Source organism: Cebus imitator, unplaced genomic scaffold, assembly GCF_001604975.1.
Source record: "Cebus imitator isolate Cc_AM_T3 unplaced genomic scaffold, Cebus_imitator-1.0 Scaffold824, whole genome shotgun sequence".
Classification (NCBI taxonomy): domain Eukaryota; kingdom Metazoa; phylum Chordata; class Mammalia; order Primates; family Cebidae; genus Cebus; species Cebus imitator.
In genome coordinates this window covers 274,710-298,788 of record NW_016108139.1, presented here as the reverse complement: position 1 = coordinate 298,788, position 24,079 = coordinate 274,710, and the positions used below count along the sequence as shown (strand labels likewise).

The 24,079-nt window shown below is 34.1% G+C and overlaps 2 protein-coding genes across 4 annotated transcripts in view; one reads left to right on the top strand and one right to left on the bottom strand.

The window, feature by feature from the left end:
- Nucleotides 1-1,457: 1,457 nt before the first annotated feature.
- IL2 (interleukin 2) lies at nt 1,458-6,636 on the top strand. Its single transcript, XM_017520317.2, has 4 exons — nt 1,458-1,898; nt 1,989-2,048; nt 4,288-4,434; nt 6,252-6,636. The coding sequence occupies exons 1-4, from the start codon at nt 1,752-1,754 to the stop codon at nt 6,360-6,362; spliced, it is 465 nt and encodes a 154-aa protein (XP_017375806.1). The 5' UTR covers nt 1,458-1,751; the 3' UTR covers nt 6,363-6,636.
- A 15,807-nt stretch (nt 6,637-22,443) lies between these two features.
- ADAD1 (adenosine deaminase domain containing 1) overlaps nt 22,444-24,079 on the bottom strand; it is a 72,294-nt gene continuing 70,658 nt past the window's right edge. For all 3 annotated transcript variants that reach the window (XM_037735484.1, XM_017520311.2, XM_017520312.2), the window contains one exon: nt 22,444-22,625. In XM_037735484.1, coding sequence (XP_037591412.1) covers nt 22,512-22,625 — 114 coding nt within the window. In that variant the 3' untranslated portion in view covers nt 22,444-22,511. The remainder of the gene's footprint in view (nt 22,626-24,079) is intronic.

The window sequence follows — 24,079 nt, the reverse complement described above, 5'->3', positions numbered from 1 at the left end:
CAGACATTTTGCATTTTTTTGTAACCAAATGTTTATGATATTTGGCCCTAATCTGACCTTTTCTTCATTTTTTTCTACTTGAGGGACTATAATCTTTATTTTTAAATTTGTTTTATATTCTCCAAACATTAACTAATGCATAGAAAACTCTTATTAACCCATTTTTCTGTTTTTTTTTTTGTAAAAGATCACAATTGACTGTTTCTTAGAATGCTTGAATCATTCCTGCCTAAGCACCCTCCTCAAAATCCAGTTTGAAGTAATCGTTCCTTATTGAAAATTCCTTATATCCACCTCCCTTGAGACAGCAATCACCTTTCACCCAGGATTACACTTGTGTATGTACATACCTTCCCTATTACAAATCAGGGTCTTTGAGAAAATACAAATGGTAAGAGAGTGGATTTTTGGATTCAAAACATTCTCTTTTCAAATCCTTGTTCTGCCCCTTACCAGCCATAAGGGCTAAGTGCCCTAGAGCAAATTCCTTAACTTCAGTGAGCCTCAGTTTTCTAATCTGCAAAATAGGAGCCAGCACTTCACAACTCAGCAAGACCTAAATTAGACTAAGTGCTTGCCTGTACACTGTTCTCTTTTCTCTTTTTCTATGTACCTGAGGGCATAATAGGTGCTAGTAAATGTCTGTTTAAAGACTAGACAATATTGTCTNAAAAAAAAAAAAAAAAAGACCAGGTAAAAAATAAATAAGGTAGGAGAATGGAAGCTTGTGTCCCCAGGTTAAATTAGAAGTATATACCAGTACCATTGTTCAGCCAGTTTGTGCACTGTACTGAGGATGAATGAACACATATCCTAAATGTCCTAGTATGCTGACTAAAAGAAATATGATCGTATTTCATAATTATTATTGTTACACTCATAGTGTCCCAGGTAATTTAGAGGATAAATCAAAATCCATTAAAGAGGTAAAGACATAAAAATGAGAAACATGTACTGGTTTACACATAACACATATAAAGTCTACTATAAAACTAGCATCAGTATCCTTGAATACAAACCTTTTTCTGAGTATTTATCACACCCTTTAAAAAATGTACAATAGACATTAAGAGACTTAAACAGATATATAAGCATTTTAAAATTAAAACAGCATAAAACAGTGCCTCAAGCTTAATAAGCATTTTATGTATTCTAATCTTAATATTTCTCTGATATGTAAGAAGCAATCTATCTTATTGTATGCAATTAGCTCATTGTGTAGATAAAAAGGTAAAACCATTCTGAAACAGGAAACCAATATACTTCCTGTTTAATCAACAAATCTAAACATTTATTCTTTTCATCTATTTACTCTTGCTCTTGTCCACCACAATATGCTACTCACATGCTCAGTGTAGTTTTATGACAAAGAGAAAATTTTCCTGAGTTACTTTTGTATCCCCACCCCCTTAAAGAAAGGAGGAAAAACTGTTTCATACAGAAGGCGTTAATTGAATGAATTACAACTATTACCTAAGTGTGGGCTAATGTAACCAAGAGGGATTTCACCTACATCCATTCAGTCAGTCTTCGGGGGTTTAAAGAAATTCCAAAGAGTCATCAGAAGAGGAAAAATGAAGGTAATGTTTTTTCAGACAGGTAAAGTCTTTGAAAATATGTGTAATATGTAAAACATTTTGACACCCCCATAATATTTTTCCAGAATTAACAGTATAAATTGCATCTCTTGTTCAAGAGTTCCCTATCACTCTCTTTAATCACTACTCACAGTAACCTCAACTACTGCCACAATGTACAGGATGCAACTCCTGTCTTGCATTGCACTAAGTCTTGCACTCATCTCAAACAGTGCACCTACTTCAAGTTCTACAAAGAAAACACAGCTACAACTGGAGCATTTACTGCTGGACTTACAGATGCTTTTGAATGGAATTAATGTAAGTATATTTCCTTCCTTACTAAAATTATTACATTTAGTAATCTAGATGGAGTTCACTTCTTAATAACAATGTATTATACTTTCTTAGAATTACAAGAATCCCAAACTCACCAGGATGCTCACATTTAAGTTTTACATGCCCAAGAAGGTAAGTACAATTTTCTACGTTCAACGTACATTTTAATAAAATTCAAAGTAATGTGAACATTTGCACAGATGGGATTAATAGCACCTCATCTGAGGAAAACAGTAACTTTAATTTCTGTTTTTTGAAAACCCAAGTTTGATAATGAAGCCTCTATTAAAATGGTTTACCTGTATTTTTATATATATTTGTGTGTTGGTGGCAGTAGGAAGAAAACCTAAAAATAATATTCTCACTTTATTGACAGGACAATTTTAAACAAAAATGATTTATGGTTTTATTTAAAAATATAAAACTCTAAATATTTGATTATATCATTTTAGTATGTAAAATATCAAAATCTATTTCCAAGGAGCCCACTTTAAAAAATCTTTTCTTGTTTTAGGAAAGATTCCTAAGTGTTTGAGAGGCAGTATAACACTAACTAATAGCATAGACTCTGGGCCAGATACCTGAAGTGAAATCTCAGCTCTGCCATATCCTAGCTTTCATGAGCTTTGGCAAATTACCCACTCTGTGATTTACTTTCATGTCTACTTAAATGAATAATTGTATATACTTAATATAGTTTTGTGAGGATTAGTAAGTAAATGTAAAGCCCTCAGAACTGTGTCCGGCATATGATAAATACCATGCAAGCATTAGCTATTAGTAGTATCAAAGATCAAATTCTCATTGGAAAATACAAAGTAAAATTTTGGACTTAAATATCTTTTTTATCAATAGAACTTGAGACTTATAATGCTATATGACTTATTTTCTAAGATTAAAAGCTTCATTTCGTTGTTTTTGGATTCAGATAGAGCACAATCATCCAAGCTCCTAGGCTACATTAGGTGTGTAAAGCTTCCTAATAGTTGTGCCAGTTAAGAGAGAACAAACAAAATTTGGTGTCAGAAAGGGCTTGTGCCAGGGTGAATCCAAGCCCAGAAAATAATAGGATTTAAAGGGACACAGATGCAATCCCATTGACCAAATTCTATTAATTCAAGGGAAATCTGCTCCAAGCTACTATTCTGAAAGATGTAAAGGAGACAGCTTACAGATGTTTCTCTGGTTTAATCAGAGCCACGTAACACAACTCCAGCAACATATAAGACACTAGTTCATGACAAAAACAGAAGCCGTGAATTTGTAGAATGGGTAGTGGTGAATTTAAAGAGTAATAGATGGACATACCAGGGGATCTGTATTGTCTAGTCCTACCATTCCCAGTAAAGATTGTTAGAAAGATGAGATTATGTGCATAATTTAGGGGGTGGTAGAATTCACTGAAATCTAATAGTTTGAAACCAAAGGTAATGATAAACTCTATTCATTTGTTCATTTAACTTTCACTGCATATTTACAAAAGATTTTGGAAATTAATAAAAAACATTTGATTCCATGGATGCTATGTTACTGTTATCATGAGAAAGAACTGAAATCTAACTCTGGCTCTACCCATTTTTGTGGCCAATTGCTGAGATTTAGTGTCTTTATTTATAAAATGGAGATGACACTTCACTGCCTACTTCAAAAAGATGGCTATGAGACATAAATGGGCCTATTTTGGAGGAAATTCTTTTACATTATACCATATAATCATAAAATATTATGTATAATATAGAATCAAGAGGCCTGTCCAAAAGTCTTTCAAAAATACTATAATCTTTAATTTCATTAGGACAAATATTTTTAAAATGAATCTTAATGTAGTGATTGTAGAAAAGTAAATATTTAAGTCACACTTAAATGTATCTTGCTCCAGGCTATATTGAGAGCCACTACTACATGATTATAGTTACTAATATAAAATGTTGGGATTCTGATAGATGGCATCCAAGAGCTCCTTCGATCTCTTAACATTCTATGTTTCTTAACTCTTAGATTATCAAATATTAGAATCATAGAATGTGATTTTTATACTTCTACATTCTGACTGATTTGTTCTAATGATTTCTATGCAGACTGGAAAAGTAATCGGCCCACATTTGTAATTTGCATTTAGATGCAGAAATGCTGCAAAACCAAATTAAGCTAAAACTAATGAGTTGACTATCACTTAATGCTAGTCATAGGTACTTGAGCCCTAGTTTTTCCAGTTTTATAATTTAAACTCTACTGGTCCATCTTTACAGTGATACTGAGAACAAAGAGAATGGTAAAAACTCCATACTGCAACTCCAAATAAAATAAATTAGAGATTAGTTTCTGATTCTGATCTCTGTGTAAACTAAGCTGATGATAATTATTATTCTAGGCCACAGAATTGAAACATCTTCAGTGTCTAGAAGAAGAACTCAAACCTCTGGAGGAAGTGCTAAATTTAGCTCAGAGCAAAAACTTTCACTTAAGAGATACCAGGGATATAATCAGCAATATCAATGTACTAGTTCTGGAACTAAAGGTAAGGCATTACTTTATTTGCTCTCCTGGAAATTAGAAAAAATAATGGAAGGGGATAAGTATCACATTTTTAAGTGACATAACATTTTTGGTATCTGTAAAGTACTCATGGTGTAATTGGCCTACATTTTAGGTACACTGTGAACATGAATCATTTGTAATGTGAGATAATAAACTGGGGAGTATAGAGTTTGCACCTACCATCCACTAAAGGACAAGGCTCATCCCAAACTCCATCACCTCTCACATTAACACAAAACTGAGAGAAGGTACTGAATTGAATTTCACAGGAAGCAGACATATTTCATTATACACTTTTCAGTTCCTTCAGAACATTACTGGAAAAAGCCAATACTGATCACCTGAAAGGCTTTTCAAATGGTGTTTCCCTATCATTTGATGGGAGGAATGCCCATGAGATTTTTCTTAAAAAAAAAAGTGCAGCCAATTTTTAGAATTGCCAGTGGACTAGAAAAACAACAACCTTTTTAGAGGCAATCCCCACTTTCAGAAGCTTAAGTATTTGTAAATGCACAGGAAGTATAAAACAGGCAAGGGACTAAGGTGATGTAAAAGAGATTCACTTCTCCCTTTTCATATTCCATATACTAAGATACAAAATTCATTAGTTAATAGGTATCCTAAACAGCATAATTATAGTAACAGAAACACATTTCTAAAAGTAACTCCAGTTGTTTCCAAATGAGTCACTTATTAGTGGACTGTTTCAGTTGAATTAAAAACAATACATTGAGATAACTGTCATCTGGACTTTGACAGATTTAGTCCCTTATCTAAGTCAAGAGGTTTATTCTAAAATCATTAACATCAGACAACTCACTCAACTCTTGATACAAATTTAAGACAAAACTATGAAAATCTGAAAACTCTGTTTCAAAAGCCAAATACTTTTTAAAATAAAAAAAGCAAGATATTATAATATTTAAATAATTATGCTTAATTGGGTATATAACACTATAACAGTTTATTTAAAGAGAATACTTATTTAAAGGGAATACACTAATCTCACTTGTTTTTTGTTCCGGGGATAGGAATCACTTCAAATTTGAAAAGCTTTCTTTTAAATCTCACTATATATAAAAATATTTCCTTCTTAGCTTGTCAACTAGAGGCAGCGTTAAATAGCTCCTTTCAGCAGAGAAGCCTAATTTCTAAAAAGCCAGTCCATAGAACAAAATTTATAATGTTTAAACTTTTAAAAGGTGGTAAATTCACCTGCATTGATACTATGATGTGGTGGGGGCAAGTATAAGTATTTATGAAGCTGTTTTTCAAATTTCTCCCAAACAGAAGCATGTCTTAGCTTATTCGGGGTTAGTTCTATTCTGCTTTGAGGAAAATATAAGGAGATTCACTTAAGTAGAAAAATAGGAGATTCTTAAATCAAGATTTAGAAAAGAAGAAAGTATAACGTGCATATCAATTAATACATTTAACTTACATAGATATAGATACATACTCAGAGGAAAAGTGGTCAAGTTTATTTCACACGCAGCATTTAATATTTGTCTAGATCTGATTTTATTTAAATGTTTATTTGCACCCAATTCGGGAAAAATTTTTTGTGTTCATTGACTGAATTAACAGATGAGGAAAATTTCAGCCTCTATGTTACTATCATTTGGTATTGTAACAAAATATATAATTTTAGCACATCATTTTGATCAAGAAAATATGAATAATACGTTTGGTAAGCTTGAAAATAAAGGTGACAGGCCTATAAGACTTCAATAGGGAATAATTATGTATAAGGTAAACTACTTTGTACTTTAAAAAATTAAAATTTTTCTTTTATAGGGATCTGAAACAACATTCACATGTGAATATGATGATGACACAGCAACCATTATAGAATTTCTGAACGGATGGATTACCTTTTGTCAAAGCATCATCTCAACACTGACTTGATAATTAAGTGCTTCCCATTTAATACATATCAGGCCTTCTATTTATTTATATATTTAAATTTTATATTTATTGTTGAATGTATGGTTTGCTACCTATTGTAACTATTATTCTTAAGATTATAAATATGGATCTTTAAGATTCTTTTTTGTAAGCCCTAGGGGCTAAAATGGTTTCACTTATTTATCCCAAAATATTTATTATTATGTTGAATGTTAAATATAATGCCTATGTAGATTGGTTAATGAAACTATTTAATAAATTTGATAAATATAAACAAGCCCGGATATTTGTTATTTTGGAAACAGCACACAGTAAGCACTGAAATATTTCTTAGTTACTTGTGTGAATTATAGGATGGCTAAGATGCTTAAGAAAGTCACTCTTCCCCTGAAGAAATATGTAGAACCAAGATGTAGACTTCGCAAAAGGCCTTGCTTTGTCCTTTCAAAAGCTGATCAGACTTTTAGTTCTGGTCTGAGAAAATCTCTTAGCTGATTATATTTTCCTTCTTCTTAAAGAAAATGCCAAACACAAACATTCTTGAAACTCTTCATAGATTTGGTGTAGCTATGAATTGTCTAATATCTTACACCTTGCCTTCTGCCCTAAGGAGGCTCACCTGTACCGCCTATATCAAAGGTCTTCCCTGCCCTTTGGCTTTTCATTATGTCTTGCCACTGGGGAACCCTGGTCAGAGCTGTGAGGAACTTAAGAGATTTCCCTGACTCCCTCCTTTGGAGTAGACTCAGGATGGCTACGCCTCTCAACCAAAGAACCCAGATTACCTCAAGGTGGCACTCTGGATACTTTTCCTTCTGAGTGATTCTGGTAATCTTCCCTTCCACGTCTCTCTTTAAACCTAGGGAGGGTCACACTTTTGCTGTTAGCAACTCCAGGGTACTTATACCATCCCTTGCAGTTTCTGTGTACTCTGACCATAGCTTTTTAAATAGTCCTTTTATTAAAACCTCCTTTTAATTGAGTATGCCATCTGTTTCCTGCTGGGACTCAGATACAGTAATCGTATCAGAAATAGCCCCAGAAAACAGACCCTCAAAATAGGATTCTGGGACTGGGTTGTTCATATTTAAGGAATACAAGGATAACAGGACACAGGAAATCTATGGGAGGTATTAGCATCACTATTACTCAACTTGTCATCAATGGTGTCGATTCTGGCTGGCAGACTCTGGCCAAGTGACAGATGAAAAACTACTCTGACACAGGTTTTTACCTGACAATGCAGGTTTTGCACCGCTTTGGCACTGCCAAAGAACACATCCTGCCGTGCTGCCCCTGATCAGCCAGGGAGGTTCCACATTTATTTAGTACAGATTTAATGACAAAGGTCTCGAGTGAACACTATTAGTGGGCAATTAACATTGCCGACCCCTCCAGTAGAGAGCAGTTCTGCCCCAGATGATCAAAGGTCGGTCTTAGGACAACAAGCTATTTAAATAAACTCCTCTACATTCCCTTGTTATCTGCTCTTTGCTATTAGCTCAAGGTAAGAGGATTAGGCTGCTTTCAGCCATAACTCTCTCCCGAGGCTTTTGCAAAACTTTTTAGCTTTCCAAGAAGGTTTGCGCCTGTCTATAATTTTTCCCACCATTCTGACCAATCACCTATACAATGGTAGTAGGATGGGATGAAACGCAGTGGAGGGCAAGATGTTGTGAGGTCAAATGGCTGTGGCACTTAGTTGCTATAGAAACAATAAAGATTATGATTATTACCTAGATCCTTTTGATGATGATGATCCCAGACAGAGGACAAAGGGGAACAAAAGTTATCAATGTACAATTAAAAACACACATGGGCAACCACAATGCCTCTTCAGCAGTTTTGAAGGAGTCCTTCCTCTCTTCAAAACTACCAAGGAGTAAAAGGGACCCTTCTCATTAAATATTTCACTTGGAAGATTTTTTTTTTTTCATTTCTCATCCATTAAATTATATCTTGGTCAGTTTTAAGGTTCCAGTGCTCAATGAGGTATTCTTCTACCAGTAACCTTGACTTCTACCAGAAAACTGATGAAATGGCTGAGACTACCTTTTGGTCATTTAGGAGTTCTTCATACAGCTGAACCAACAAGCACGTAAAGGACCACTATACTGAGCAGGGTGACAGATTTTGATGAAAAGGGGGAAATTCAGTGCCTTCTACTGACCTGGGAAATGACTACACAATAGGTAATGCTATATTTGGAACCCAAGAAATTCAGTGGGGCATCTGTTAGCTCTCTATCCTCAGTAGTATTGGTCAATGAAAACTGTAAAATTCACCAAAATTCAAGAACATCAAATTTCACAGAAGTGAGATGTGGAGTATACCACCAGGTAAATAATGCCACCCATCCAAAGCAATGGCAGAGAGTAAAAGGAAACATGCAAAGGATAGCGTAAGAATGCAGCTGTACTAACCAACTTTCATGACTAACTACTGAAGCAGAGATTAGACTTGAGCAGTTTTGTTTTTCACCATTTTTATACTTTACTATGTTAAGTTGGACTTGACATTGCCTCATATTTACGTGAAGAACACTGGCGGTACCTAGCATTTTAGATTTCAGGAAAAGTACTGCTGAGTTGACATTACCCTATAATGATACAATAACTAATGGGATTTCATGTGTCTCCTTTGCTAGGAACACAAATCTTCTCCCCAAAGGAAGAAAGAAAGCACATGCTAAGGAATGAAGGTGTGAACTGTGCCAGATATCTTTTACTTTTCCCTCAAAAACAACTCTACAAGCTTTTCCATCCTGATCTTCATCCTGCTAAGTTGACTTGTATGGAATACATTAATGTGTTTTCTTGCCTTCTGGCTTCTAGCTGAGGGGATTCCTGGTAAGAATTGAATGTGAGATCACGTTGGGATACCTGTATCACTTGACCAAAGATGGCACTTCTTTCAAAGTTGTCCTTTATTATCTTACCTCTCAAGGTTCTAGTACCCACTCCTCTACACTTCTCTTCAGGCCTAGGTGCAGTAGCTGTTTTCCTGTATAATGAAAACAATCAATACAGGCAGGTCTTGGAGGTTTCATTCCTCAAGAGAAGGAATGCACACAACAGACATCTTGCTTTTTTCCTGAGGCAATTTTCCAAATTATGACATAAGAAAATGGAACCCAAGAATGACGGAATAAAGTGCCAGTCTTATGAGGAGTTAAGAGGCAGAAGTAGTTCAGGATTTTCAAAGCAGATGGAATTTAACAGACAGAACTCCATAAAGGAGTGACCTCCAGGGAAGGAACCCATGTATCTACATACAAATTCCCCTCAATTCACTGGCTGATCCATCAGCTGCTTATGAAATACAAGACACCACCCAACCACTAAAAGAAATGGCAGAAAACAATAGGTAGGAGGCAAATAAGCTTTATGGTACTGAGAAGACAGGCTGGAGCCAAAGCCCTGCTATGGAGAAAGGGTCTAGTAAACAAGTCAGGATTTAAGATAAAAAAAAAAAAAGCGGCTCTAGGTGAACATGTCTTGGAATAAGGACAAATCCGAAAGATACCAGCCCTAACAAAGCCTAAAAATAAGCTTCAATAAGATCAAACGAATATGCTAGATTCTATTTGTCTTCTGAACAGAGCTTAATCTAGTTTAAAGATAACATCACCCAGAGCCTCCACACTATTCCAGACCTATGTATAGCATCAGTTTAAAAATTATGAGACCTGCTAACACACACACACGCACTCTCTCTCTCTCTCTCTCTCTCTCTCTATCTCACTCATTCTCTTTCTGAAAATTAAGTTGGGTGAGTGGGGGTAGGAAACAATAAACATCTTCAACATAGGATTCAAGTGTAGTTATAAGATACAGACTTTAACTGATATAATATGTTCAAGAATATAAAGCATCATATCTAGATAATCGATAAAAAGATAAAATTTTGCCAAAAATTGAATTCTATTTTTAAAAATCAAAGGATTATTCCAGAACTAAAAAATGCTATGTGTGAAATCAAGAAATCACCAGATGTGCTTAACAACATACTGGATGTAGCAAAAGACTACTTTAGTGATCTATAGATAAGACAATAAAAAAAATCCAAACAGAAAAAAAGGTACAAAAAAATTAACATATAGGTAATTAGTCATTGAAAAAAAAAACAGGAGAGGAAATAGTAGGGAAAGATGTAATGACTGGTAATTTTCATAACCAAATGAAAAGATATCTACCTACATATTGAAGCTCAGTAAAACCCAAGTAGAATAAATACAAAATAACAATAGCAAAGCACATTCAGAAAACCCTCAAATCCACATGTAGGCAAATCACACAATTAATCTGCTGAAAAGCAAAGACAAAAGTCAGCTAAGTGAAAAAAAGCACTGCCTTCACAAAACAACAATATATTTGTCAGCAAATATTTCAACAAAATCTATGAAAGTTGGAAAACAATGGAATGACATGCTTAATTAAAAAAAACTTGGCAAACTAGAATTCTGCACCATAATTTCTCAGAAATTAATGTAAAACAGTCATTTCAGGCAACAAAAGCTGAGAAAACTGGGCAAAAGCAGACTTGAACCACAGAAGTGCTAAATAAATAATTTTAAGCTGAAGAAAAAAATCCAAATGGACGCACAGGAGTACAAAAATGAAACAAAGAGTACCATATAGTATAGATAGAAAGTTACTAACTAAGAAGACAATAGATCTGGGAGCATTTTAACATATGCACAAGTAAAATAGCTGAAAAAATAAATAAGGGCAAAATATGATAAATGGCATTAAAATGTTGCGGGATCCTTGCATTGGTTAGGAAATGTTAAACTAATGAATTTAAGATAGACTGCAATAAGTCGAAGCTGCATATTATAATCTAAGGTAACTTCTAAAAGAATAATACATGTTGAGTATCCCTTACCTGAAATCTTGAGACCAGAGGTGTTTTAAATTTTGGATTATTTTGGATTTTTGAATACTTGCATTATATTTACTAGTTAAGCATCCCTAAACTGAAATCCAGATGCTCAGATGACTATTTCCTTTGAGTGTGATCTTTCAGCATCATGTCAGTGCTCAAAATGTTTTGGATTTTGAAGCATTTTGGATATTAGATTTTTGGATTAGGGATGTTAAACATGTATAAATGAAAAGTAATAAAAAAGAAAATGTAATATTATAATACTTATAACTCTAAAGATGAGAAAGAATAAAGAGGAATAAAGGCAAAAAAACAAAAACAAAAAAACCCCACAATGAGGCAAACAGAAAACAAATAGCAAGAAGGCAGACTTAAACCAAACTCTATAAGTCATTGTCATTAAATACAAAGAAACTACAAACTCCAATTAAAATAAAGATTGTAAGATGAAATAAAAATAAAACCCAATTATATACTATTTACAAAAAACATATTTTAAATAAAAGGACAAAGGATTAAAAGGAAAAGGAAAAGGGAATATAATGGGCAAACACTAATCAAAAACCAAAACCAAAACCCAGAGGTAGGCTTAACAACAATAGAAAAAGCAGACTTTAAAGCAAGATTATAACTAGAAATAAAGAGAAATTTTATTCAATAAATACATGCCAATACCAGTATTTACAACACAAAAAAAGCAGACGTTAAAGCAAGAATTATAACTAGAGATAAAGAGAAATTTTATTCAATAATACATACCAATACCAAATTTAATTTGTTTTACTATGAAACTAAGTTTTATAAAATTCTAAATTAAATTTAGAATTGGTATGTATTTCTGAACAAAACACATAGCTTCAAAATATACATACCAAGACTTCTGCCTCTAGCCTTAATAGAGTAACTGGTACCTAACTAGTCTTCCTCCTGTAAGTAACCATAAAAGTGGGGGCACTGAACAACAGGCAGCAAAAGAATATGATACAAATCAATGGAAATGGACACAAAAAATTGGGTCTTGCATAGAGCACAGCAATACTGCAGAGAGAACAAAACAGAGATTTGAGTTCAAAGTTACTGATGTAACCTTGTGTAAATTTGTGGAACAGTATACTAGAAAGAGCTGTACATCCTGACACTTGGGTTCTTGTAAAAAAAAATAATAATAGAGAGCTGTATAGAGAAAGTGCTATAGAAATAAGTAAACTTTTTTTTTTTTGCTGTTAATAAGCTGTGTGTGTTTATGCACAAGACTCTACAAGTTTAGAGAAAGAGCAACTAACAAAGAAAGAATGTGTACTGAAAACTGTATCCTAAACAATCACTGAAGCTTGTACAGGGATGAAAGACATTCAAATTCCAATGAGCCAGAGTGAAGAAACCTTGTTGAATACCCTGGGAATTCAGTCAAACCCCTAGAGAGACCATGTCTTAGAAGTAGGATAATCTAGAACTAGGTAACCCAAAATGATGAGGTAAGTAAAAGAGCACGAAAATGTGATGTATATAATCAGGAGAACAATCACGTAATAAAACAGATTCAAAAACGACAAAGATGAGGGAATTAGTTATTATAAACATGTTCAAGATTTAAAGCAAAATCTGAACACAATTAGGGGACAAATAGTGAATCCAACAGAAAAAGGGAAACCATAAAAATTGAAACTATATAAAAATTAACCAAAGTTCCAAAACAGAAATTCTAGAACTGAAAATTATATGAAATGAAAAATTCACTAGATGGGCATAATAGGAGTTTAGACATTGAAGAAATAAAAAACTGACTACTAGCAATCTTACACAATTTCAAAGAACAGAGAAAGAGTGGATGCTTCAAAAATCATTCTATTAGGTCAACATAAATTTGATACCAAACTAACATTACAAGAAAGAACAACTATATAGGCCAACATCTCTCATTAACATAATGCAAAACTTTTAGTATTAAAATATTAAATTAAAAATTATGCTGTCTGTAAAAGGTAGTATGTGACCAAATTGGAATTTATTCCAGGACTGCAAAATTGGTTTCGTGTTTTCAAAAAATATAACTCCCTACATTAATAACAACAAAACAATGATACAGACTACATGAATCAACTAAATTGGTGCCTAAAATTCACTTTAGAAAATGAAAATTATTGGGAGACCGAGGCAGGTGGATCATGAGGTCAGGAGTTTGAGACCAGACTGGCCAATATGGTGAAACCCCAGCTCTACTAAAAATACAAAAATTAGCTGGGCATGGTGGCGCTTACCTGTAAGTCCCAGCTGCTTGAGATGCTGAGGCAGGAAAATTGCTTGAACCCAGGAGGCGGAGGTTGCAGTGAGCCAAGATTGTGCCACTGGACTCCAGCCTGGGTGACAGAGTGAAAGTCTGTCTCAAAAAAAAAAAAAGAAAAAGAAAATTAATGGCACCAAGAAAAACTTATTTTCTTAAACTGTCAAGTGGTATCTACAAAAAACCAAACCAAACACCACAACTAATATAATAATGATAAAATATGAAACATTTTCCCGAAGTTTGGAAGCAAGATTAAGATGAGAAGGCCCATCATCATTTCTGTTCAATGGTGTAGTGTAGGTTTTAATGACTATAAGAAAAAAAAGAGACTGGGAAGGAAGAAGTAAAATTATCACTAGTCGTAGATGACATTATTGTATAAACAGGATATCCCAAATAATGTGTAATTACAAATTATTGGAATGAGTGAATTTAGTAAGATTAACAGTTGGCAAGGTTAACATACATAAAAGTTCATTTATTTTTATATGCTATCATCAAAGAGAATATACTCAAAAACAGTACCATTTGCAATAGCACGAAAAATCAAATAACTGAGAATGTAATGAAATACATGCCTCTATATTGAAAATGATAAAACATTACTGAAATTAAGACCTAAATAAACGGTTATACCATGTTTCTGATTTGTAATTCTCACTTTTCTTAAGATTAATTCTACCTGAATTGATCTATAGAGTGAATGCAATCTCATTCAGAATTTCAGATTTTATATGGGTGTGTGTGGTAGAGGGAAGACCAAGACCATGAAACCAACAAAGTGAATCTTACATTTTTATGGCAATACAAAGACTCTAAAATAGCCAAGACATTCTTGAAAAAAAAAAAAAAAAAACAAAAAACTGAAACACTCATATTACCAAATATCAAGACATTATAAAGCTACATAATAATTATGACAGTGTGGTCTTGGTATAAAGACCTACATATATAAGGCTACATCAGATGTGTAACTCTAATCCAGTGGAAAAATGACAGTGGTTTCAATGAATGCCACTATGTCAGTTACCCATATTTTAAAAAGTTATTGAACATTATGTCAAAAAAATGAAAAACAACAAATGTTGGTGAGGATGTGGAAAATTAGATTCCTTGTGCATTGCTTGTAGGAATGCATAATGGTGCAGCCACTGTGGAAATCAGTTTGGCAGTTCCTCAAAAGGTTAAACAGAATTGCCATATTATTCAGCAATTCTACTCCTAGGTATATTGCCAAAAGAAATGAGAGACTTAAAGAGATACTTGCACACTTATGTTCAAAGCAGCAAGGTTCCCAACAGCCAAGGATTTAAAACAACCCAAATGTCCAACGGATGAACTTTTAAACAACAAAAGTGCAGTGTATCTATACAATAAAATATTATTCAGCTTTAAAAGAGGAAGAAAATCCTGACACATGCTACAAACATGGATGAACCTTGAAAACATCATGCTAGGTAAAATAAGCCAGACACACAAAAGTACAAATATTATATGATTCCACCTAAACGAGTTACGTAGAACAAGCAAATCCATAAAACATTCAATAGATTGAAGCTTCCATGGGAACTGAGGAAGTAAGGAATGGGGAGTTACTGTTCATTGGGCACCCAGTTTGTTTGGCATGATGAAAAACTTCTGGAAATGGAGAACTGTGCAGTGCAACATTATAAATTGACTTAATAGTACAGTTGCACACAAAATGGTTAAAATAGTAAATTTTATGTCATGTATAGTTTACCACAATAAAAAATGCATGAATGCTCATTATAGCTGTATTTATAATAAATTGAAAAGAACTCAAATGCCCTTACATGGGTGAAAGGATAAACAAGTGGTGATAATGGATATAACAGAACACTATTCAGTAATGAAAAAGGGCAACTATGATACATACAACTTGGAATGAGCTCCAGATTATTACGCTGAGTTTAAAAAAGCCAATTTCCAATTACATGATTTCATTTATATAAAACGGAATCTCAGCAACAAAATTATATTGAGAGAACAGATCAGTGGTTGCCAGAAGTTAAAGGAGAGGATTTGACTATAAAGGAGCAGCATGGCAGAGTTATTTTGTGGTGATCAAACAATTCTGTACTTTGTGATGGTAATTTTTTAAATCTACATATATAATTTCATAAAACTATACACACAAAAAAGGATTAACTGCAAAAACTGGAGAAACCTGAGTAGGGTCTGTGGTCTCATTAGTTATATTGTGTTATGTCAATGTCTTGGTTTTTATAATACAATTATGTAGTACCATTTAAGGAAGCTGGGTGCTGTGTACAGTTGTAGGACCTCTCTGTGACTTCTTATGAGCCCCTATTTCAGAATAAAACGTTTTTTAAAGTTCTGAGAGAAACATAATTCCTTTACTTAAAAAAGCACACATTAATCTTGGTGCCATATACATCCTTTTTAAAAAATTCACTTATTATACTTTAGGTTCTGGGATACATGTGCAGAACATGCAGGTTTGTTAACATAGATATACACGTGCCATGGTGCACAAGTCAGCCAGATGCAGTGGCTTATGCCTGTAATTCCAGCACTTTGGGAGGCCAAGGTGGGCGGATCATCTGAGGTCAGGAGTTCGAGACCAGCTTAGCCAACATGGCAAAACCCCATCTCTAGTAAAAATACTAAAATCAGCCAGGCATGGTAGCAGGTACCTGTAATCCCAGCTACTCGAGAGGCTGAGGCAGGAGAATCACTTTAGCCCAGGAGGCAGAGGTTGCAGTGAGCCAAGATTGCACCGTGGCACTCCAGCCTGTGTGACAGAGCAAGACTCTGCCTCAAAATAAAAGAAAAATACAAGTCATCTTAGTGCACAGTTATAAAAGGATAGGTAGTCATTAAAAATTTAGCAGTAAAGGATCAAGTAAGACAATCCATTTATAAGAGAATATATCTAAAGAATCAGAAATGCTCTGCATTTCTGTAGCAGTAAATTTAGGTATTTCTAGACATGAAAAATTGTTTTATGTTTTTGAGACAAGGTCTCACTCTGTCACCCAGGTTGGAGTACAGTGGCCAGATCGTGGTTCACCACAGCCTCGACCTCCTGGGCTGAAGAGATCCTTTCTCCTCAGCCAACTGAATAGCTGAAACCACAAGCATGCCCCACTGCATCCAGGTAATTAAAAACATTTTTTTGGTAGCGATGTGGTTGTATCATGTTGCCCAAGCTAGTCTCAAACTCTTGAGCTGAAGGGATTCTCCCACCTTGGCCTCCCAAAATGCTAGGATTACAGGTGTGAGCTACCACACCTGGCCTGTACTTTCACTCTTGAAGAAAATAAAAATTTTTGAAGTTTTCAATAAGTAAATTTAACCAACTTTTATAGAAAAGTCACTGCCTAGGAGGCAATAAATAAATTTACAGTTTTTTGTTAATAGTGCTAAGACAGGTACAAATGAATGTGATAAGAGAGTAAAACATATTATAACATAGTATATGAAAGTTCAGAGGTAACAGAGAGATTTAAGAGCAGGAGATTTCAAAGACAGTTTCATGGAGAAATTCTATTTCAGCTGTCCCTAGAAAGGAGAGAATTTGGATAAAGATGAAGCGGAAATGTTTGGTCTTGTTAATGCTAAGGGGAGAACATAAGACAATACAGCAGGAAATACATGATATATTCAAGTAACACAGAATTATCTAAATGGGTTGAAGAACAGAGTATTGTTAAAGAAGTAGGGAGTAGTAAATAGATTGCTTGCATATAAATTTTTTTAGATCTCAAATTCTAAAAAACTTTACAGCTTCAGGGCTAAAATATTCAAAGTTTGACCTGAAGTACTATCAAACTATACTCTAAAGTATCTTTCTACTAATGAAATAATTCAAAAGAGTTGATGAAAAAAACTTACAAAGCATTAACATTTTGAACAAGTACCCAAAGATATAGCTTAAAAATTATAAAGTCATCTGTCCAAACAAGTTACATATTAGAATGTTTCTACAATAGTGAATTCCCTTTACGTTAAAAAGTGTAAAGCAAGACTCTGACTAGTATACAAACATATGTAGAAAAATTAAAACTTTACTCTCAGGAAATTATTCATTTTAATATTTTAAAAGGCATCACCAACCTATGAGTAGTATACCTACCTGAGTAGCACACCTTTTCACTTCTACCATCATATAACAAATGAAAATCACAGTTTCCATGAAAACAGAAAGTTATTCAGACTTAGAACACCACAGAGAAAGGCAACTCCTGCAGGCTTAGCAGAATTTTTAACACTAGAAACATGTATATTATTTCCAGGAACCAGTAACGTTTTGGTAATCAGGATGCTCCTATAGTACTAGCAAAACTATTAAGCTAAATAAAACTAAATATTTCTGACATCTACCATAACACAAGAAGTAACAGAATAGTTAAGCTGTACTTTAATTTATAGGATGCTATGAAGATTAAAAGGTTCTGAAAAGGAAATTCGCATGCTTCCTGTTTTACTAACAATATTCTTTCTTCTTTCTCACATCAAAGAACAATTACCTTTATCTAGGAACCATCAATTTCAGCTCATTGTCAAAGACAAAGTTGCATTTGGAAGTCACAGTGTTCTTTCATTATTGTTTTAAAGCTTGAAGATGGTCACATTAAGGTTGACTAATTGAGATAATATTTTCAAAGTATTTGTAAATATCTCATGTACATATTATACTTGTTATTTTTCACAAGTTTCATCTAATGCCCCTTGGATTAATTCTATCATGTCACTTCACCTCATGTGCAAAATGAAATACAGTTGACCCTCAAACAACATGGGTTTGAACTGAGCTGGTCCACTTAACACACAGTGTTTTTCCAGTCAAATACGAATGAAAAACACAGTATTTTGGGGATGCGAAATCTACCTCTTGAGAGGGTCAACTTATGTGGGTTCTACAGGGCTGACTGCAGTACTTTAGATTGTGTGGATTTTAGCATATGAAAAGTGGAGGCTGTGCTGGAACCAAACTATACCACTGGTATACTGAGGGATGATTGCATGTATATATCTAAAAATACCTCCTTGCTTAAAACATTGTTTCTAGAACAGATACAACTAAATGTCTGTTCTTTTATAGGTACTACCTCAATAGATGATCAAGGTCATCATGTGTCATTTAAAAATTTAGGGCAGTACTTTCTAACTACACTTATCCATGCCATGGCACAGATAAGAAAATGGCATTGCACGGTGGAGGTGGAGTAAATAACAGGCTCCTGAGGCAAGAGTTAACCGTTCAGGGCTCTAGCTGAACCATTCAGTCCCCATATGCACCTCTCAAAGGCTACAAAACCCATGATAATCTCCATTCATAAGCCATCATTCATGCCTATTTTAATGATTATACTATTTCTTCTAATAATTGAGTTCAACTGGGGATAAGGTCGGGGGGAGCATGACACAATACAGGCCAGGGTTAAATTTCTAAGAACGCTCACTGAAAATACCCTGAACATAATCTGCCCTTTACTCAATTAAACTGCTATACTTCCACTCAATTCTTTCTTTACTCTTATTTCTCTCATTTTAGCTTCAGTCATTTCAATAATACATTCATAATCACCCTAGATTCTCTATAACCACAGCTGACCCAATTATAGCTGGGTCAGTTCTCTGACCTGGCTAACATCCACTAGGATCCAAAACAAGTCATAAAAATCAATTAAAGTGGCTCCACTATAAATTCATGCATGCACATGACATCTCCTTAATCTTTAAACAAACATTTAAAACATCCTAACCACAACTATATTATTCTTGTCACCAAATTACTAGGAAGAACAGAATGCAGACATTGCCTTTAACTTCTCATCTGCCATTCATTCCTTAATAATGGCCAATCTCAATTTTGATACCACTTTTTATTACTATTCTGTAGGGTGATATTTTTCAAAGTGTGGACAAAGTACCACCTGTATCAACTCACCTTTAATAACTTGTCAAAATGGAGACTTGAGACCTTTCCCCAGATTTACTCAGGGTATCCTGAAGTGAGATTTCTCCTGAGTAACCAGGTTAGGAAACTGTTTTAGACACCAGTGAACTCATGGTCGCTAAATCTGATGTTATTTTTGTAGTTCCCATTCTCCTTGACCCCTCTGTAGCACTTGAGAATGCTTAGTCTTAAAATTTCTTTTTGTGCTATCCTCACTCTCCACTTAGCTGTCAAAGAACTCCATGTTTCCTTATTTTTTCAGTTCCAACATATGAGTGTTCCTTGAGGTTCTAGCCCTAATGCTCTTTTTATACACCCTGCAGAGGCGAACATCTTTTCTCACAACTTCAATAATTACCTTTAATTATCTGCATAAAATATGCAAGCGACTGATTCCCAGCCTTTTACCAAAGGTCCAAAACTTTTTAAAAGGTCTCGGTTACAGTATTTCTTATTGCTAAATATCTCCAATTAACCATCTTAAAATGTTAATTTTATTACCATCTTATTACCATCTTAAAAATGTCAAAACTTCAAATCTTTTCAGCCAAATCATATTCCATTCTTGACTTGTAGTAATGGTACCTCAATCACCCACTTCAAAGTCATGAAGTCACCTTTGTCTTGTTCATGTCCTTTATTTCATATATTCTATTTTCATTTCCTAGCATCCCATTATTACTTGAATTCATCTTCTCCTTTATAAATGGTGACAATCCTGGTTTGGGTTATCATTACCTCTTACATAGGCTATTATCATGGCCTCCTAAATTTCTAGTCGTCTCTAATCTCAAACACAATTCCTCTCTAATCTTTATTACTTCCAACTAGAATACATTTTCTCTCCCATTTCAGACTACCAAATTTTGCCCATCCTTTAATGCTTGCCTCAGATTGCCTTAGATCACCTCAGAGCTAAAAGGGGCTTCAAGTTAGATACAAGCAATTTAGTGGTTTTTGAACGTTAGCAGTGGAAGTTTAAAAGTCTAAATTTAGAAGTTTGCTTTTCCTCAAGCAAACTACCTTACAGAACTTCAGTACATAACATATGAGATATAAAAGTCACAGCTGTTTTTGATGAAGGGCAGCCTGGAGCCCTTCCCACAATGCTTTTATCCCTGAACAAAGAATGAAAATCATTAGTCTAAAGTTCATACTTGCAAAGATAAAGAAATGGGCTGAGATATTAAATGATTTACAATAGTCTCAGCCATAAAAGCAAATGTTGGGCTTCATATCCATTTCCTAAACTTTCTACTAAATGACTGTCTTCTACTCCATGCCATCTCATTTATCCTTTATGAAGTCTCTTTTGATATCCTATATCTAGACAAAATCTTTCCTTTCTCTAAACCAAAACACCACACATAATTGAGTGCACATAGTATATAGACACAGTGACTACATGTTGAATAAATGAGTGGTACTTAGATTTTGTCTGTAAAACAATTGCGCAATTTTGTTTTATCTTCCCCTTAAAACTGTAAATTTCTTGATGAAAGAAATTGTCTTTTACTGATCCTCATGGCAGTGCCTAACTCTGGGCCTTTTACTAATGAGGCAGAACTTTCAGAAGCAAATAAAAGCACCGCTTTCCCACATTTTATAAGTGTCAGCTAAAGGCAAATACTTATGAATGGAAGAGGCAAGAGAAGGCTAAAGATCTTGTATTTTCAAAGGAAAATTTACTATCAAGAAGAAATAAAATAATAGAAGGCTAAACATTTGCTATGAAAAGAAACAGCCCTGCAAAGAAATTAAAAATACTTAACAAGGAAATAGCACTTACAGAAATAAGCAATAAATACTATGTAACTAATTGAAATGAAATTTATTATTGTTTATTTTAATCCACATGAAACTGCCCATATTTTGATCCTTTTTAATCCACTAAAAAGGCAACTTCACATGATTCAACCTAACATCAGTAGAGTTTAGATTACTGAAAGATGTCTATCCAGCATGACTTCACTGTTCATCAACTAAATTCTACCATGCTCTTAGAACAGACGAAAAACCAAAACAATTTATATAAACCTCATCTGTGATTATAATAGTTCATGGTGGGGGTAGGTGTGAGATTTATAAGTTTAGTAAAGATCTAAGTTAAGGACAAACTCTGAGAACCAATAATGTTTAATATATCTGTGATTGTAAATCAAGGAATAAGAGGTAGAAGCTAAAGTATGGGACAAACAATTTCACTAAAGATACTTATCCTAACTCAAAAGTAACTATACTTTCCCTTTTCTCCTAATCACTGTGTAAACACATACAGATATAAAGCAAAATGGCCTTTACTGACTTAGAAATCCCCGTTAATCTAAATTATAAAGAATTAAATCACATTTGGTGCAGATAGATCTTGTAGGACAGTTGAAAATGGGCAATGTTATTTAATGCATATATGATAGCCCTCTATAAATAGAATAACTACTTTATCAAACTATTCCTTAACATGGTTAATATTTTTCTACATTTATATGTGCAGTTTGCATTCATGAACTCCTTTAACATAACATATTGGTTTTCTTTTTTTTTTTTTTTTACTAACACTTAGGATGGTGACTGGCAAATATTATGCAGTCAAATGTCTACTGAATTAATCAATGAGTACAAGTTATTATTTTTATTCTTGATGTCCAATATTTAATTTTTAAAAATTTGAGTGAGATGCTAGGACACAATGTTGAATATGGTAGCCATATGGACAGCTTTAAAGCAAAAGCTTAAAAGGAAATCTCTATTAAACTACAAAAAGGAAAATGGCTTTATAATATCTGTACAAATAAATACAAAATGGCTACATATTCAAACAGGAAAGTCCTTTTCTAAGAAAATGAAAAAGTAAAAAGCCCTAATGTTTCAATGTAATTTGGCAGGAATATTTAGAAATTTTCAGCAATCACTGCACACTGCTGTAAAGACTCTGATTCTGAAAGTTGAAAACCATCAATATTTAAAAAACATTTTTACTAGTCAAAACACACAAACAATGTAAGACTTTTAATGTGACAATGGATTGCCTAATTCACATATTAAATTGCTCTATGCAGGGAGATTTCACAATCCAGGATCCATAGCCATGTTGTTGTAAGTAGGATTTCAGCTTAGATTTAGCTTCTTGATAGGAGGAAGACATACACTAGAGAAGAAAAAAAATGAATTATAGAAAATAGGCAGCATTTGACTTCTGAAAAGTAAGTAGCCCTAATATTGTTTCTTTAGCATGAAATGTTAAAAAGTTGATGTCATTTTTCATTCCTATAATTTAGTATTTTTGAAGCTAAAAAGTTTCCTTCCTAACACTCCTAAAAAGCAATTATTCATTTTTTTTTTTTTTTTATTAGGTCTTTTTTTTTTTTTTTTTTTTTTTTTTTTTTTTTGGTAAGAGCCAAGGTCTTGCTCTGTCATACAGGCTGGAGTATGGTGGCATGATCACTGAACTTCTGAGCTCAAGCCATCTTCCTACCTCAGCCTCCTGAGCAGATGGGCAGATGGGACTACAGGCATGCACCACCATGCCCGAGATTTAAAAATTTTTTTTGTAGAGACAGGGTATTGCATGTTGCCCAGGCTGGTCTCGAACTCCTGGCCTCAGGCGATCCTCCCACCTTGACCTCCCAAAGCTCTGAGAGTACAGACATGAGCCACGACACCTGGCTAGTTTTTATTTTTAACATTTAAGTTAAAAGATTAATTATACTAACTGCAGACAATTTGAAAAGCAGACAAAATATAAAGAAGGAAATAAAAATTATTGGTAATCCGAAAACTACATGATGATAGATAAAACTAATGGTGATAGCCACCATTAATATTTTGGTGAATTTTCATTTTTCACAAATGAAAATGTAAGTGAACTTTTAACAAGGTGGTTTTATTGAGATATAATTTACATACCATGAAATTCATCCATTGTTAAGTGTATTGTTTGGTGTTTAATGAATTAATAGAGGTATGTAACTATCAGCATAGCCCAGCTGTGAAACAAATCCCTCACCTCTATAAAGTTCTACTGTACTCACCTACAGTCCTGGTGTCAGCACAAGCCCTAGACCCAGACAACCATAATCTACTTGCTGTCTCTAGAGTTTTGCTTTTCCTAAAAAATTTATATAAATTAACTAACATAATATGCATTCTGTTGTGTCAGGCTTCTTTCGGTTAGCATAATGTTTTCCAGTTCATTTATGTTGTTTCATATATCAGTAGCTTGTTCCTTTCTATTGCTGATTAATATTCCATTGTAGGGGTATAATATTCCATTGTAGGGGTATAACACATTTTGTTTATGCATTTACTACCTGATTAACATCTAAATTGCTTCCAGTTTCTGGCTTTTATGAATAATGCTGTTCTAAACATGCATGTAAATACCAGTGGAATTGCTGATCACACATTTACCATCCTAAGAAAATGCCAAACTGGGCTGGGCGCGGTGGCTCAAGCCTGTAATCCCAGCACTGTGGGAGGCCGAGGCAGGTGGATCACGAGGTCAAGAGATCAAGACCATCCTGGTCAACATGGTGAAACCCCGTCTCTACTAAAAATACAAAAAATTAGCTGGGCATGGTGGCGCGTGCCTGTAATCCCAGC